General features: G+C 52.3%; 1 protein-coding gene across 11 annotated transcripts in view; it reads right to left on the minus strand.

The window, feature by feature from the left end:
• TOM1L2 (target of myb1 like 2 membrane trafficking protein) overlaps positions 1-17,953 on the minus strand; it is a 130,414-nt gene that overhangs the window by 15,361 nt on the left and 97,100 nt on the right. For 8 of the 11 annotated variants that reach the window (XM_053665664.1, XM_053665660.1, XM_053665658.1 and 5 more), the window contains 7 exons: positions 16,539-16,673; positions 14,415-14,573; positions 11,871-11,987; positions 5,527-5,660; positions 3,202-3,250; positions 2,690-2,813; positions 928-1,045 (listed from right to left, as the gene is read on the minus strand). In XM_053665664.1, coding sequence (XP_053521639.1) covers positions 928-1,045; positions 2,690-2,813; positions 3,202-3,250; positions 5,527-5,660; positions 11,871-11,987; positions 14,415-14,573; positions 16,539-16,673 — 836 coding nt within the window. The remainder of the gene's footprint in view (positions 1-927; positions 1,046-2,689; positions 2,814-3,201; positions 3,251-5,526; positions 5,661-11,870; positions 11,988-14,414; positions 14,574-16,538; positions 16,674-17,953) is intronic. The other 3 variants (XM_053665665.1, XM_053665663.1, XM_053665662.1) reach the window with 1 other exon arrangement.

The following is a 17,953-nucleotide window of genomic DNA, read 5'->3' on the forward strand; positions in this document are numbered from 1 at the left end:
GCCTGGGTCCCAGCACCAGCTCAGCTGCTCGTCTCCTCCAGGGTCGGAATGCCATGTGCCTCCACATTACTCTCATAGCAACATGCGAGCATCTCTAAAGCTCAGTGACAGGGTATCAGGGGTGCCCTGAGACTGCTCAGAGGGAGGCATGAAATGAAGGCAAGTGTTACTCCTTCCTGTTTTAAAGGCAGCAGCTTCAGTGGCATTGGACAAGGAAGGTCTGGGATAGGGGCCTGTCACTGATTCTGATGGTTGCCTTCCTTTGTTCCCTGACCCCTTTCACCATATCCATTTCAAGAGCAACTTTTGCTCATGAAGGGTGCATGGGGCCTTGGGTTTCTGGTCAACCTGCTGATTTTGGAGCACAGGTCTCAGAAAGCTGAATGCATCAATGCTGAGCCCCTGGGAAAGGCTGGGAAAAGCATTCCTAACCTGTCTACAGGCTGATTGGAAAGCTCCAAGCTTGTTCCAAGGCCTCCCTGAGATGCAGGGATTGTCTACTTTGGAACAAATCCCTCAATTCCACATGGCCTGCCCTGGCCAGAGCTGCTGTCAGGGAAGTTTCCACCCACACCCGTGGGTAGGAAAGCCTCACTGTTAGGACCCAGTTCGGTCCCTGCTTGGCTGTGCTGCCCCACTCCTGGCCCCTCCTCCAGACGAGGTTTCTGCAGCAGTAGCACAAGCAGAGGGAGCAGCAGGGCCCTCTCCTGTGACCAACAGAAGAAACTCTGTTACAACCGACCCCCAGGCAGGCAAGGCTGGCTGTCAGCCAACATCCATGTCCACTGCCAAGTTCTCACAGCCACCATTTCCAAGTTTTGTGCCACCCCAGACCTGATAAGCAGGCCTCTCTGTGCTGGCTGTGGCCAGGCCTGGACCAGGCCTCCCCTACCATCTTCCAAGAGCCACAGAAATGACCCCACATACGTCTTGCGTTGCTCGGCCAAGGAGTTCCCTCTTGTTTGGGCAAACATGTCAAAGCCATCATGAGTGTGACACTGCTGGAGTGAACTGAGGGTGCCGCTGACGCTCTCGGTTCCCAAGTCTGTGGCAAAAAAAAACAAACAAGGGGAGGATGAGAATAGAATGAGGAACACATACTTCATGGAGGGTCCCCAAGTTAGGATGCTAGTCCAGCAGGTTAAAGTTCTGGGGGTAGCAGGTAAGGGGCACAAAGGGGGACACTATACATTTCTCAGCGCCCCCAGGCTACCACGTGCAGAAGGAGCCACGATGGGTGGAGGCCAGATGGAGAACTACCACTGACCCCTCAAGCAGCTCCAAGGTGGGAGAAGGCCATTATGACAGGCAGACTGCTGGCAGTGGGGAGTGGGGCCTGAGGCCAGTGTCCCTCGGGTTCCCCAGAATGCCTGCATCGGGGGCCGCCTCCTCAACTCAATCCCAGTGTCTGAGGACCTGGGCCATTTAGTTATTTGGCAAATACTGCTCAGGTGCCCAGCATGTTCAGAACTAGAGCCTGAATGCACCAAATTAAATCTGATGTGGCCCTTGGTCTCGAGGAGTGCACAGAGTAGGTGGGAGACAGACAGACAACAGTGTAGTTGGCTTGAGATACTGAAAAAGACTCCGAACCGACACAGAATGGGTCTCTTAGGACACAAGGGACCATGCTTCAGGGAGAAGAGGTAAGAGGCAGGCAGGGACAGAGGCTCAGCACCTGGAAGTCCACGGTGTGTGGAGTGAGCAGTGATCATGAGGGAGAGGCTGGAAAGGCAGGTGAAAGGTGGCCAATGCCAGAAAAAGGAGCTGATGGAAAAAACACTGGACCTTTTTAAAGAAGGGAGGCAGCATAATTCAATTTGAACCTTGGATATTAAATCCGGTGGCCATATGCTGGATGGATGACAGGCAGAGAAACCTGTTCTCTAAGAGAAACAGGGGCACAGACAGAACATTTTGAAAAGCCAGAAATAAAAGCTCAATTCAACTGAAATGAAATGAAGGTATACAGATAAATCTTAAGCAATAAGAAAGGTAGGAGAAAGAATTGAGAGGGCCACGCGTGTTATTCCAATACTATAATGGGGTTGCACATGGGCATCACGCCGTGTGGCCCTCGGTGTGCAGCACCTTGTGTCAGACACTTTGAAACGGAGCAACTGTGGAAGGGCAGTGTTTCTGGTTTATATTCCAGACAGCGGAACTCTGTGGGCTGGTGCCAGGTCAAGGACAGCGAGCATCTCGGTGCCGTCACTTCCTGTTGCCAAGCCCAGGGCAGGCATCACCAGTCAATCACAGACTCCTCTTCCAAGCCCTGACGAGGATGCAGCATCCTTCTTAGACCTGTATTCCAAGCAGCCAGTGAGCTGAAGCTTATATGCCATCTTTGGCCTGCTTGATACTGAGAAAGAAATCACTTCAACCATAAGGAATATTCCAGATAAAACACAGCAGCCACCTATCTTCTAAAAAGCAAACAACTTCCTTTTCCTTGGAACCCCCCAACTCCTGCTTTCCAACATCAGTCTAAACTTTAAAGTTTAGGGAGAAAAATTATGAACTGAAGGTGGTACAATGGGCCAGGACTCAGGGAGATGCTCTCCCATGGACTCCCCAAAAGGCTCTCTTCAGGCCTTCCAACCAAGAGCGGGAAAGCGGCTTCAGCCCAGCCTCCCGACCAGGAAGTGGCCCACGAAGGAGGTCACTAATGCCTTTACAAGATACTCACCCAAGCCAGCAAGCTGAGATGAGAGGGAAGATGGGGGGGCTGTGCTCCCCACCATTGGGCTCACCACGGCTGGAGATCCTGGCCCCAGGTCTATCAGATTGTCTTCGGTCACTTCGTTCAGCACCTGTCACGACATTAGATGGCAGTGGGCTCCAGAGCCTGTGTGTGCCGGTCTCTGAGAGCAAAGCCCGCAGGCTTCATGCAGGGTCCCAGCACTGCACCAATACAGGAGCAAGGCGTGTCCCTCACCCTGACATCAGGGGTCCCCTGTGGGCCTGGGCATCCCCCTCAGTGGATGCAGGGCCGAGTCAGTCACCCGGACAGGGCAGGGGTGTCATTGCCACCTATCCCCTAGGGATGTGCCTGTTAGCTCTTGCTCAGTGTCCCATCAACCAGAGCGTGCTGTTCAGTTAACCAAATATTTACACCAAGTAGAAAATAAAACAGAAGTGCGACCAAACTGAGGCAGCTTCTGGGTTCTGAAGACGAGAGAATTCTGAAGGAATACTTACTCCATTACTGGCATTTGGAACCAACCGGCCAGACCTGTATCGCTCAAACCTACCAGGAAGGAAATGCAGAATGAGGAGGGAGGGTGGGGGCACTGTGACATCTACAGGTCCTGTGAGGAGCTTCTGGGGACGGAGGTTCTAGGAAAGGATAACCACCAGGCCCGTTTTGGGGGCTGGGAGGACAGACCCACGAACACACTTCACCGTGCCTTCCCCTGGGTGGGGCTGTCCCAAGGAGGATCGGCCACCCGGCCTCACCCATGGACACCCTGATGTGAGGTAAGGAGGGTACCATTAGAAGCACCTGCAGCTGTCTCTCCCTCAGGCCCTGGCCCAGGTGTCCCTCTTGTCACTGGAGGGGGAGGTGGGCCAACCATTTATTTACCTGGGGGCAAAGTCAGGCACCAAGCCCTATTTCCCAGAGGGCAGCCACCTGGAAGAAGAAGACAGGCAGAGGCCTCTGGCCTGGTGAAAGAATTCCTGGGAGGGGCTGTCAGCAGGTCTCCAGGCCCAGCCCCCAGCCTGCTGGCTACAGACTGGCCAAGGATGGGACTTGGCTCAGAGCAGCTGTAGGGACCCTCGTCTCTCTTATCCACATTATTTTCATGAGGGGTAGGGGGTGGAGAAGCGCAATTGTGAGGGTGTCTGTGGGCTGCTGTCACATTTAAAAACTCCCAAGTGCCAGGGGCGAAGAGGTAGCTAAGAGGTATCCTACAGCTGAACCCTGGAGAAACCCCGTCCCTGGGGTCCACTGCTCCAGTGCTGGGCTCCTGCGTGCAGGGGACATGCCCGCGGAGCAGGGGTCTCCACAGGAACAGTCTGGTTATGACGTGTGCACTGGCTGTGGTTTTATGAGAGACTTGTGTGGTTTTTCCCAACCATGGTCTATATTATAGACCGAATGTAATTTCAGCTCCGTAACAGTTAAGGAGTAGTTACAATTATACAGTCCTAAAATTATTTCGGCCCTTTGAAGGCAACCTCGAGGCTGACTGGCCCCCCGTGAAAACGAGTTTGACACCCTGTCTATAAGGAGTAGGATTAACACATCTGGAGGATTTCCTTGCCCAGAGTGCCTTCCCCACACCACTCAGCCAGGATGGCGCTGCAGGGCTGCTGGCCTTAGGCTTCAATTCCAAATTTGTTGTGACTCTGGGACTGGCCCACTCAGTTGAAAATGCCCACATTAGGTCCTGTCATCCTATTCTAGAAAGGGCTAAGATGGGTCTAACAGGTTAAAAGTCAAGCCCATTTAGAGTGGAGAAATGGAAGCACATGGCAAGACCAAGAGGTCTTGGGCTGGAGTCAAGGTACCTCTCAGATCTGTTCCTATTCTCTGGCTGGCATACCCCTAGGTGACCCCATGTTCTTCCTGCAGAGGTTTCTTCACCTGCCAGGCGGACACAAGGCCACCCTTGACTACTGCCACAGGTAAAGCTGAGATAAAGCCCAGAGTTATGATAGCTATAGGAAAACCATCCTCTAAGATCCCAATCCAAATGAGTATCTGTCACACTGACCTTAACAGGTACCAGACTAGCATGACCTGAGTCAGCAAGGGGCAGGACTCTGAGTCTCCAGGGGACCTGGGGCTTAAACTTAGAAGGAGAATGTTGTCCTGGTCAAGGTGCCTGCTGGGCTGACACTGGGTAATTCAGGTCAGGTGACCCTAGAAAGCTGGAGGTGGCCACCACAGGGAGGGATGGACATGAGACTGCATTGCATCTCCACTGAACAGTGCATCTGAGTCAGATGCTATGCACGTTTTCTGGAGGGAGGCTTTGAAAGAGAAAAGAATGTACAAGTTTGTTATCTCAAACCCAGACATGATCTGGCTGAGGAAAGGGTTGAACAAACATATGTGTATTTCCCTCCACAGCTGCATGCCAGCATGCATGCCCTGCCTGCTGCTGAACATGCTACATGCAGTAATGTTTGCAAAGGAAAGGGGAAAAAACTTTTTTTAAGGATGAAAAAATCTTTTTTCTTTTGTAGAGATTTTCTTCCCTTTAATCCTTTCCAAATGCAAAGGCTCTTCAAAGCAGCAGGTGCAGAAGCTCCAGGGTCTCCAAGTGCCCCCCCTGGGGGGGGTTGGTGAGAGAGGCAGAGCAGCATGAGGCTCACAAAAGGCAGAGCCTCGTTCTGCAGTCACCTGCCTGCTGCTGTGCTCCTCGGAGAAGAGGAGCATTTTCCCTGCCATCTGGGGACAAATTAGCATCTGTAATGAGTATTTCCCAAATCTAATATTTCTCTCCATTTTGTGTATGAAAGAAACCCCCCTGTTATGGTGATAACCTTTCCCAGGGGAAGAGGAGCCGCCCCCACCTCTCGTATCGCAGGAAGACGTTGTTGAGATCGTCGTTGACGTGCAGCAGCTCCTCGGTGACCTCCTCGTTGGACACGCGGGAGATGAGCTCCACGATGCGCTGCTGCATGGCCCGGCAGGTCCTGTTCAGCTCCTAGGAGACACGTACTGCTGGCTGTGCTTTTTGTCACATTCTATTTCTTTCAAGAAAATGTGTACGTACTGCTTCCTAAAAGTCACAGCAGAAGTATGTTCTTGTCCACAAAGGTAGGCGTGTGTGGGACATCGGGCAGCAGGCCTCCCTCACTGCCCCCTCTGAGCTCCAGGGGCAAGCAGCTCTTCCTCAGCTGACAGACAAACGTCCACACCTACAGACTGTCAGGTGTCCTGAAGTACATGTTTGTACAAAGCATTTTTAAAATATATTATTCTTTGCAGATTGCCTTTTCAACAGAATATTCTGGACACCTCTGCCCATCACTTCATAAAGACTGCCTCATCGTGTGTGTGTGTGTGTGTGTGTGTGTGTGTGTGCTATAATGTACCCCAACATTCTTCTATTTAGGGGCATTTAGGTTGCAGTCTCTTTTTTGGCTAATTTAATGCAGCAGCAGACATTTGTATACATAAAGGCTTATGCGTTTGTACCAGCACCTGCATGGGATGAGCTCCTAGGAGTGAGATATCTGGAGGAAAGGGTATGGTCATTTAGAAAATTAATTTTGAAGGGTTAAGGACCCTTCAAAAACCTGAGACCCATTTACTTACTCTCCCAGGGGTGGCAGGAGTGTGCTTTAGGGCGCCATTTGGGTATTCAGTGCTGAAGGGTAATGAGCACCCCAGACCGGATCCTGTAGGTTAGGGCAAGGTGGAAGCTTGACTGACCCACCTCCCAGGCAGAAGTAGACAGTGGTCTGCCAGACACAGGTCTGGACGCTATTTCCGCAGCCACTCCCCCGTGGCTGCTTAGCCTGTGGAAGCTCTCTCCTGGGGATTGGGGGCAGCTGACCAAGTGGGGCAGCCCCAAATCACTCCAGTTAGCTGCATTTTTTTAAGACATAAGGGATCTAGATATAGGCAGCTGGGTATCAAGAGCCCTAAAGCCATAATCACTTCATCTGGAGATTCTCTCTGGCTTGCTGGGTGTTTGGGCTCCATCTGTCTGGTTATGGAAACGCTGCCCTTCACCTTGGCTCTGCCCTGCTGCTAGCCCTCTGCACAACAAGAATGGAGCTGTCAGCCTTTCTTGGTCAACACGGATGGCAAGCCCCTGCCTGGGCCTCCTGGGTTTTTCTCCAAACATTCTCACTTTGGTTCTCTTATGATTACCATTCCAGGGTTTGGAGAAGGCAGGGTCCTCCCAGGAAATAGAAGACTTCTAGCAAATCACTGGATACTCATAACCCCTCTCTCTTTACCACCTACCTGGTACTTCAGATACCAGCTGTACCCAGGCCAGGCCAGCCCAGGTGGGTGGTAACATCCCCCCCACCCCCAAGCAGTGGGGATGCAGAGGAGGGAGAAGTCGGAGCTGGGCTGGGGCGGGAGGGAAGAGGATGAGGGCTTTGACTTTCAAGTGCCCCGAATCCTCAGTCTGCCCAAACCCCCAGCTCCCCATAGCAGTCCTGGCTTAGTTACCCACATCAGTTCTCCGGGCCTGTTTCTCCGTGGGCACAAGGAGGCAGAGAAATGGCAAACCTCTGCAGAGGGCTACCAAGGTGGCTTCACAGCATGGGGGTAGTGGCACCCCACCCTATGGCAGCCAGGACGGCTCTGCTTTTACCCATTCTAAACATTTTGGTTCTCTGTAGTATTTAATTTGAGAAGAAATGGGCTTCAATACTGGACAGAATGTTTGGGAGATGGAGGATGGCTTCTGAGACCTCTGCTAGCTCTAACCCTAGAGGAATGAGAGCCCAGGGCACAGAATGCAGCGAGGACATGGAGTGTGAGCCTGAGAAACATCTGCTTTGGCCTTATGTGTGCTGCCTTCAGTGGTGGGGGTATGGGGGAAACAGCCCTGACTCCATCATCAGCAGAGGAGCACCCAGAGTGCCAGCCCTGGGCTATTAATTAGGGACCTCTAGAGAGATCTCTGCCGAGAGGAAGCTTTACCATATCCATGCTTTAACCTGGTAAGTTATTGTCTTAAAATGTAATTAAATAGGAAGAAAAAAGACAAAGAGATCAGAGGTGAGAGGAGGACCAGGACGTTAAGGTTTCTGCTACCACGAACACCAGCTAGCAGCCTGCCCAGTCTCCCCAGAATCGCCACAGCCAGACCACGGCAGGCACAGCGGGCGGACTTTCCTCTGCCCTGTTCCCACATCCACACCTCCAGACAGTGACTCTCCCACACCAGAGGATGCTGAGAGCTAACTGCTGGCCCAGGTGGTCCTTCCCACTGGGCAGCAGCTGGGATGAGAAGCTCATTACTGTTGATGATTTCGGTGTTGGCCTCCTGCGTCTGGTTCTCAATGGAGAGGGAGAACAGCTCGTTCCTTTCCCTGTGCAAAAGCCCTCTGTCTATCAGAACATCTTACTAAAATATCCTCTTTTCTAATAACTAACTCCTAATGCCTTTATCTCTTCTTCCAGGGACACTCACATCCCCACTTCATAAAAACCTGTGAACCATCATGATGGGTGTCCTCCGAACCCTCTCCATGTTCTAAAGAACACGGAATAAGGTCCTGAAGGTCTGCTTCCTAGAGCTGCAAAGGAGGAGGGAGGGAGAAAAAATTCTGTTGAAGAGAAAGTGGAAACAATGAAGCTAAATGTGGAGAATAAATTAGATTTCTCTAGAGAAATAAAATGGCCTGGCCTTCCAGTCTTTTGCTGAAATGAGATGCAGGAAGAAAGCAGGAAGCAGGGGCGACACCTCCCAATTGCTCCTTGAAGAAACGTGCAGGAAGGCTTCTTTTCTTATCTGATGGGTGGTCATACAGGCATGCCAAGTTTTGGCATCACTGAATTAATTGAAAGTTACTCTTAATTGAAAACTAAGTTCAAGAAGCTAATTTGAAAGGACAGAAGGTACCAAATGACAGCATTGGGATCATTAGACTCCAGAAGGTTCGACTCACAGGCTGTAGCTGAGGGTGTGAACTTCAGCAGACCTGGATGCAGAACCTCCTATTGTAGGCCCAGCCCCACGTGGCCATGTGCAGGGTGGGCAAGGCGCAGCTCAGCAGCCACATGAGAAAGAGATGCTGGGTTTTCAGTGGATGTCTCCTGCTGAGAACTGCCTGGTTACCTACAAGGTGGGCCGCCCACAGCCACATCTGTACCACACAGCAACTGGGCTGTGGGCAGTCTTCAAATGTTTAAGGACCTACCATGTGAAGAAATACTTGTTTTCTACTGTTGTTCAGGAAGGCAGACCAGGGCAGCAGTTATAGGGAGACGTGCTGGATATAATCGCAGCAGCTTCAACTTGCGGAGGACCTGTCGGTGTCCGGCCCTGAGCTAGCACTGGAAATAGTTTCCCATCTTCCTCCCTGGTGGTGCTGATTACTCTGACCTCCTAGGGGTCGGGGACTTGTGGCATCGGCCACAGTGGTTGGACTTAGACACGAACCATGGACTCCTTGGCCCTTGCTTTTCTTGCACTGCTGTGCTGCCTTCCAAAGTCCCGCCAACAGGTGCATTTGGAAAGAATGCGCTTCCATGGGCTGACCTGAACAGCTTGCTGCTGAGGATGTTAAGGAAAACAAGGCAGGCACATTGCTGTCGGGGGAATCGTAGCACAGTGTAGAGCCAGACCAGCTGCCTGCAAGGTCTCTCCCAACTTGGAGCAAAGGGAGGGGCTGCTGGCTCCCTCTGGGCTCTCACCTCACTTTCCCCTGGAGCTCCAGCTAGGCTGACAACACAGTGGAGTAGAGAAGCCTCAGCCTCCCTCAACCACAAGTTATCCCCCAAAGTCCTTAGGCAAACTGCTCTCCCCAGAAAGCTTCTCTGAGGCTCTGCAGGGCTGTGGCGAGGCTGCACCTCAAAGTGCTTTGTGACTTACAGGAAACAATCAGGATATAACCCACCCATAACTGTGGCAGGTCACACCAGTGCATCCTGGGGGTGACACCTCCAACTTCCTCTCTTCCCATTTCCTCCACCTCCCACCCAGCAATTTACACTAGAGACAGGAGCAGCTTTTGTTGGCGTGAACAATTGGGTTGGTGACAACAGTATTTATTTCCGTGGCCCTGGCCAACACTGCAAGCTCTCTAGACAGCTTCCACTCTGACCAGTCTGGCTGCCCTCCAACTTGACTGAGGGGTCCTCAGGGCACATTCTAATCTTGTCACTTTCCAAGCAACTGTGCCATTTTCCTATGTGGAAGGCTCACTGTTCAGTCTGGCCCCAACACTTGGGAGACCCTGCCTGGCTGTCTTTAGACAGCTGGGGGAGAAAGAGGAGGAGACACCAGAAATGACAGAGTGAGACCGGCAGCCAGGGGAGTCGTGTCTGTTCACACAGAGCTGCCCGGCTCCTGAATCCTCCATGCTGAAAGGACAGCCTCCCACTGGTCCCCAGCACCGTTCTTTCCTGCTTGATTTATAAGACAGCAGTGTGGGCTGGTAGGCTCAGAGTTGGAACAAAACAGAGGAAAACGTCATGGGAAGAAGCCTATTTTTGAAAACTGTGAGCTGACGCCAGGAGATTAGGTTGTTTATCTTGGCTGATGGGTTTGTTTTAAAACACACATACATATACACTCTGACATGCACACACAGAGTACCCTTGCTGTCTGGGTCTGCCCTGGCTGTCTGGAAGCATGCTGGCTTTGTTCAGCCTCCCCCTGTGGTCAGGAGGTCTGTTCTGTCCACTGTGGGCCCCTTGTCAGCAGGAATTCTGATGCTGACAAAGCACAGGGCTGCTTTGAGAAGCCCTCCCGGTTTCTATGCTATTTTCAGACTGATCTCAGACCCCGATACCTTGGGTAACACCCAGAAGAACCCCCACCACGGGCTGGGAGTGGAGGCTGAGAACACACTGACAGGATGCTGGGTCCCATGGAGTGTGGCATGTGGACAGCTGGACCTATTCAGCTGTGGCAAGCCTGGTGCGTTGCTGGAATGGGGGTGAGGTTTGGGAACCAGGGTGGGGCTGGCAGCCGGTGTGCACCCTGGCTCCAAGAGCAGCCCGATCACACAGTGCTGTGGAGATGAGCTGTTCTCTTGTCTGTCTCCTGCACTAAGCTGTAAGTTCCTCCAGAGCAGGGGTCTCAGTCAGTGTACCTGTGGGCCTCTGGGGCTTTGCTCTGTGTTAGGCCCAGAACAGGCTTCCACCCATCCTCTCCCCCCAGGAGCCGATGGCTTCAGAGGACAGAGGGGGCGTGACAAAAAACAGCTCAGGACAGGAGCAGCCACTTGGCAGTGTGCGTGCCTAAGGGACAGGGCCATGAGAGTCGAGCCTTCCCAGGCAGCAAGTGTGTACCAACAGGGTGGGAGGTGTGGCCCGGAGAGGCCAGGGCTGACAGCCCCAAGTGTAGGCAAGAACAGCAACAGCAGGCAAGTCCTGAGGACTCCTGCCAGTGCACCGGGCTGGTCTGGCTCCTGATTTGTTTACTCAAGTATCTTGCCTCCCACTGAAAAGATCTGACACTTGGGAGTGCACAGCATCCTTTCTCCATCCCCTGTGGAGGTCACTGCTTCTAAGGGTAGAGCCGCTGGCACTCTCTACAAAGGCCATAGCCCTCTGGGACGGGTGTGGTGGAGATCCAGCTGCTGGTATGGGCCTGGCTGGCCTGGGAAGCAGGGTCTAACCTGAGGGCATCCCTGCAGGCCGGCCTTGCTGCCAGGCTTCTGGACCCGCACGGCATCTGATTAGTAAGAGAGCCCCGGGAGCCGCTACATGAACAGTCTTGGCCTGGGAATCCTCAGTGTTTGGGAAGAGAAAAGGGGCTTCAGCTTCATCTCAGTCTCAGAGTGGCTGGTTCCCATGTACAGGAGAGGGTGGAGTCCCATTGCAAATGTGCGCGGCATGCAGTGGTGTTGAGGGAGCAAAGTAATGCACAGAATCACATGTATAGTACTAGAGCATCTCAATTACATTTGAATAAACAGAAAAAAATCTCAAAAAAATACCTCAAAGCATCAACTGTGGTAATTTGTGGATGCTGGCATTAAAGAAAATTATCATTTTCTCCTTTGAACTTCCTTTTCTTTAGATGGGCATCTATTCTGCAACCGGCATTTTGTAATCAGGAAAAAATGTTATTAAGGACAATAAAACAAGAGAAAGCCTGGCACCAGCCTCTGGCTGTTTTCACCAGTGGGAGGCTGGGCCCGGCCTACCCAGGCTTGATCCCTCCCACTCTGCTGCCTCCTGGGGCCCAGGGCTCCCACAGGGTGAGGCCCCTTACCTGGAGCAACTCCAGATCGGATGAGTCCTCCTGCCCAGGCACCATTTCCGTTAGCATCTCAGACATAACTTTCGTGTTTCCTCGGACAATGTCCAGTTCACTCCGCAGCCTGGTGATCTGTTGGGGCCAGGAGGAAAGCAGGAAGGAGAGGTCAGTTACCTGTTCCCGGCTTGTGACAGGCCCACGCACAGTGATACCTAGGTGATACTGCTGAGTGAGTGTAGCAGTGAAGGCTTCTTATCTCCCTCTGGTCTGCATGTAAGGAGGCTGGCAGCTCCTACAGGATGTTGAGGGGGGAGTGAGGCCCCCTGAGAGCACAGGGGCTCTGCCCAGGACACTGAGGCAGCACTGTGCAGGCACAGCATGCTGGGTGCAAAGCGAACTGAGCTGGTCTGCAGTCTCAGCTCTCCCATCACAGGACCTTGAGGAAGGAATTATTCTCTCAGGCTCTGCGGCTGCTCTTTCAAGTGAAGGGTGGAGTGCGTGATCCCTAAGGCCCCTTCAGCATTGGGATCCTTGCTATGGAACCAAAGAGTTACAGGCTCCACCTCCTGACAGTTTCTAATCTAACTACTGTGGTCTTCTGAGAGGCTGGCCAGTGTTAACCATGCTTTCCTGGTGTGGCAAGAGTAAGGGAGAGGGACTGAGAAAAGACCTCGGAGAGACCCGCTCCTCCTAGCTCCCTACCAAGGAATAACACAAACCCTGAAAACTTCCCAACCTGCCCACCCAACAGAGCTCCCCAGAGCCTGGGCCTGGGCTGTCTCTCCTGCAGCAGGGACACAATAAGGATAAACCTTAAGCTCTCTGGATCTCAGTTTCGTCACCTTAGACAGGCGAGGATAATATCCATGATCTCATAGGGCTGCTGTGAGAAACTGACGTGAGAATGTCCACACAGAGCTGGCGCGCACATGCCCAACACTGCTGCAGCGTCCAGAGTGGGGTTTTGCTATCGCTCTAACTGCATGTGACCTGCATCAACAGTGAAGCCTTCCTGGATTCTCCCTGCCCTCCCCAAAGTGCCACCGAGCACTCCTCCCTCCTCTGGCAGGCCTTTCTGGTCAACAGGATGACAGGCTCCCCTCTGCCTCTGGCTTTCCTGGAGGGTGGGGGCCCACGTCTTGCTGAGGAGAGGTTTGTGGCTAGGGAAGCCCCACACTGCGACAATGAGAAACCTGGTGGCTCCGCAGCTGGCTCCCTGCCTGCCTCCGCCTCCTTCCCCCAGGGCAGTTAGTACTCACGCCCTCTCGTCCACCCCACACCCTGCCTCGCCTGCTCTGGCTGTGGGGAGACCTCCTCTTGAGCTCCCACACACCAAATGCAAGTCAGTGGAGGGGCACAGTGGCCACCCTGCTTGGGGTATGTTCATCCTCCCTCTGGGGAGAGGGTGGCTCAGTTCTGCCCAGAGGAGCAGAACCTGGCGCCAAAGGCCTTCTTTGCCAGGGCCCCCTTTCAGGCCAGGTCCCAGCCCCTGCAGTGCAGCGAGGCCCAGTTTATGTGACCCCCACGTATCCACACAGGGCTGCACTGTCTCTCCTCAACAGTGCACATAAGCACTTGGGTATGCATCTCCCTCAGCTGCCCCTCAGGAGTCTGAGACTGTCCAGTACCACAGGGGTGGCAGGGGTGAAGGCTAGCTGCTGGGAGGAGCAGCTCTTCTGCTTGCCACGCCCCTCCTTGGCCTAGGGGTGAAGGCAGGACAGCAGGCACTGGCAGAGCCCTTCCCTTAGCCAGTCAGAATTGCATGCCCTGGTATTAGATCAGTCTCCTAATAATGGCATTGTTGCAAATATTAAACAAGGATTTAAAAAGTATAAACACTGTATAGATTTTTTCCGAGTCTAACCCATCCTCAAATTTTAATGTAAATTCTAGAGATTTACCCAAAGACTAGGCTCCACATCCCATCTAAAAAAGGCCAGTCTGGGGTTAAAGGGCACCGGCTTTTCAGGAAGTCACTCAGCAAAGGCAGATACACAGGACAAAGGCAGGAAGGGCACTTCCTGAAGGCCTCCGGGTCCCACCTCAGCCTCCACAGACAAGCAGGGCCTTGCCGAGGGCCTCGCTGATGGCTGGCCTTCCTCATGAAATAAGTCTGACCCTCTCTGAACTCTATTCCTGTGCTCTTGGCCTCACCTGCTGCCAGTTTCCTCCCCACCACCCATCCTACAAACTACCCCTTGCCTCTACAGCACCACACTCTGTGCCCCCTGCCAACACACCTCACCAGACAAGGTCCTGCTCCAACTTCCAGACCTTCGGTAGCCCTGTGCCCTAGGTTGCCTGCCAGAGACTGTGCAGCTCTGCTCTCAGAACATGTGGAGACCACCCTGCACCAGTGACCATACACTCCTGACTGTCTTCACACCTGTCCCCCAACCTTGTCTCTCAGTCCTCAGGAGAGGGGTTGGCCCTTCCATCTGTGGGCGGGCCGCTGACACCTAGCAAAGTGCCTAGCTTGGGAGGCCCTACTCGTATCCCCAGAAAGGGTGGGTGAGGATGGCTGGCTGGTGTGCCTGTGGCCCGGGAGGATATGAGTACCTGTTCTGAGTTGGCTGTGATGGGGCTGGTCACACTCAGCGCTGGGGCCTGTGGAGCAGAGTAGAGAGCGGGAGGAGGCGAGGAATAGGAGCCGGAACTTGTCCTCTGCTGCAGCTGGGACCAGGACCTGATGGCAGCTGGATCCACTTCAGGGACACTCTGGCATGGCAACAAAAGTCCTCTGTTTACCTAGGACGCCTGTGCTGCTGGGCCCGGCACCCACCCCACCCAAGGCAGCGCTTCCCACCATAGCTGCCCACAGGTAAGTGGAGGGTGCCCTCCGCTCCTAGGCTCTCCACTGAGGAGGGGGCTCCCAACGGCTCCTCCCTCTGCTCACCGCGCAGCCAAGTAAAGCAACTCCAAAGGCAGTAGTGAGGGTGCTCTGACGGGGCTCTGGTCAGGGTTCCCCACGTGAGTACCACCAAGGGACCTGGTGGGTGGGGCTGCTGTTAAGTTTTGCTGCTATTTGGTATCAGAAGACTATGTTTTGGCTTTTACAAGTAGTGTAATATAAACACAAATTATGCAATTTACTGAATGTTCTTTGTGATTACAGGAAAAACAACACACAAGGGGGACCCCAAAAAGACCAGAATTATTTTCTGGAGGGTGGGCCCCTTGCAGCACAGGCTTCCCCTGCTAAGTGAGTGTTCTCGGAGCCCATCTGCATCAGTGCATCAGCTGGTGGTGATTCCACTTCAGTGGAATTTTCTGAAAAATTTTCTGAAAAATTCCACTTCAGTGAAATTTTTCTGAAGACTCTTTTAACACATTTGCCTATTTCACAATAGGTGATTTAGGAGTACACCTGCCCACACAGCACTGAGCATGTAGCAGTTTTTGACCAAAACAGCATGACTCCTGTGCCACAACCCTCCCTTTTCACCCAATCTCACCCCGAGCAACATTTTTTTTGCTTCCCCAGATGAAAAAAAGTCCTTAAAGGGAAACATTTTGCCAATGTGGAAGAAGCAAAACAAAAAACAGCAGCAGCACTAAAAAGCATCAAAATCAATGAGTTAAAAAACTTTTGAGCAGTGAAAAAATGTCTTCATAGGTATATTGCATCAAATGCAGGGTACTTTGAAAGTAACTGAAGTTTGAATATGTAAGAATAAATACACAATTTCTTATAAATTCCGGTTTTCTTTGGGTCTCCCCCTTGTAGGTCTGTGTCGTTATTAGAATAAAACAGGTCATACTTATTCCACAAAGCACAGGAAGTGGTCTGGAGGGATCATAATGAGAATACTGCTTTGGGAAGTACAGCCCCTTTGGCTTTCCCTGTGGGCATCTCCAGCAACCTCTTGGGCATTAGCTGTGTTCACACAAGGGACCTACACAGGCATGCTGTCCTTCTCGCCCCGGTTCAGAGACAGGCAAACTAGGGCCAACAAGGCAGAGTGCTCTGGGATGGAGTGTCTCTCCCAGACCACAGAGCTCCCTGGCTCTCCCCCACAGGGCTGACTCCTAGCCAGCAGAGGTGGACACCAGATTCTCTAGGAAAGGATGACGGGCTTCGCCTGCATGTGGCAGGAACCTCAGTGGGAGGCCTCTAAATGGGTCCTTCATAGTCTTCGAATCCCAAGCATGTATGGGCTGATGCTGAACACTCATATCGCAAAGTAAATTTTAAATACATTTGATAACGGGTCCTTTTAGATCTACCTGGTTAACCCTTACAACTGAAAAAATCAGAAGCAGCTCTCTGCCCCGCCTCCAAGACGAGCTCAGCCACTGCACTGCCAGCACCCACGTGTGCTGGTACTCTCAAAGGGAGAGGCTCGCACCCCCGTGCCAGATCCTGGAGGCTCTGAAAAGCAGGTACTAATGACCCTCACAAAGTGGCTTCCCCAAGCAGCCATTACCATGAACACGTCTGAACCGATTCCTCTGCTCTATTCTCCCACAGTCAGTATGAAAATAGGGGAGATGCTGCAGCCACTTAATCCCCAGTCAACCAGCTGTCTCACTCTTGCATTCAACCTTGTGACTAAAAAGAAATGCCCTCGAGCTTTGAGAAGGCGTGATGACATGCTGAATAATTCAAACGGAGCCACAGAAGGGCAGTGGCTCTCGTGTTCTGCCATAGGTCTTTTTAGAAAATGCCAGCTGGAAGCTTACCCGCTGCGGTGTGTGTATGGGAGACAGAGCGTCCAAATCTGCCATAGGAAACTCAACTCCCTTCCTCTTCAGCTCCTCATATATATGCACGACGCCTGTGAGGTCAGGACTGCTTCGAAAGGCATCCGCCCAGGCCTGGGAGGATAAGAGGCCTGTTAGGGAGCATTTCCCACCGCCTGTCCCAGGGCTTGAAAGTTTAAGCAGCCCAGCTGCTTGCTGTCTTAGAGGCCAGTATGCCCTGTACCCAGATGCAAGAGCCCTAGCCAAGCCCACTTGGCCCCTCCTCCTGCCAGTGCTGTCACAGTGCAGATGGCAACACCCTGGTCTTGCAATGGTGCTGTTGAGCATGAACAACACACCGAACTCAGTGCGGCCTATGCAGCATTTCCTTGGAGAGGAGAAATTCTACCCCAGCTCTGTGGTGCGTCCTAAACTGCAGGCATCTCCCTGACTGCAAGGACCTCAATTCCCAGTGTTGTGCAGTCGAAGGGTGTGAAGAGGCCGCTGTGGGCCTGCCTGCTCACGCTCTGCAGAGCTCTCCTCGGGTTGTGGATGGGGCAGGAACCATAGGCAGACTGGGTGGAAAGGAGACACTGAGGTGTGACTGAAAAACTGGCTAACTCCAGGATTCCTAGGGAGGGGAGAGGATGCTAAAGGAGATACTGCCAGACCTGCGCAGCTGGGGGTAGCAGCATGTGACCACCAAATTCCCAAAAGTAAAACAGTACAGACAGGGAAGGACAGATTCTAAACAAACTGCCACTTACCACTGATTAATGAAACTCTTTATTTTAAAAGGTTTTATTTATTTTAGAGAGGAGGGAAGGGAAGGAGAAAGAGAGGAAGAGAAACATGGATGTGAGAGAGGAACAGCAATCAGTTGCCTCTCACACACACCCCTACCCAGACTAAAACCGCAAACCCAGGCTTGTGCCCTGACCGGGAATCAAACCAGCAACCTTTCACTTTACAGAATGACGCCCAATCATCTAAACCACACCACTGAGGGCTGCTGAAACTCTAAAAAATAATTTTTTTAAAAAGATCTGTTCCTTGGAAGTTACAAAATACATTTTTAAAAAGTACACCAAAATGACTCTCCCAAACAAGGTCCAGCTCTTCAGAGTCACTCCATCACCATATAACCCACAGAAGAAGGCAGATTCTCTGATGCCCAGGGCTCTGTTGCTAATTCTGTTGTCTCCAGCACTTAAATGCCTCCCTGGCTCCCGCAACAGGTTCCAACCAACCCTCAGGCAGCCACAGAAACTCTCTCTCTAACCAGCAGATCCACTTGAAATTAAAAGGTCAGTTTCCAAAAAGTCTTATTAATTACAATTGATGAACCTCACTTAATACAGTCACTCTGGCTTCCTCAATCCACTTATTTAAGCTGCGTACTCCAGGATTTAATC

The sequence above is a fragment of the Artibeus jamaicensis genome, unplaced genomic scaffold, assembly GCF_021234435.1.
Source record: "Artibeus jamaicensis isolate MK-2021 breed Jamaican fruit bat unplaced genomic scaffold, CSHL_Jam_final contig_419, whole genome shotgun sequence".
Classification (NCBI taxonomy): domain Eukaryota; kingdom Metazoa; phylum Chordata; class Mammalia; order Chiroptera; family Phyllostomidae; genus Artibeus; species Artibeus jamaicensis.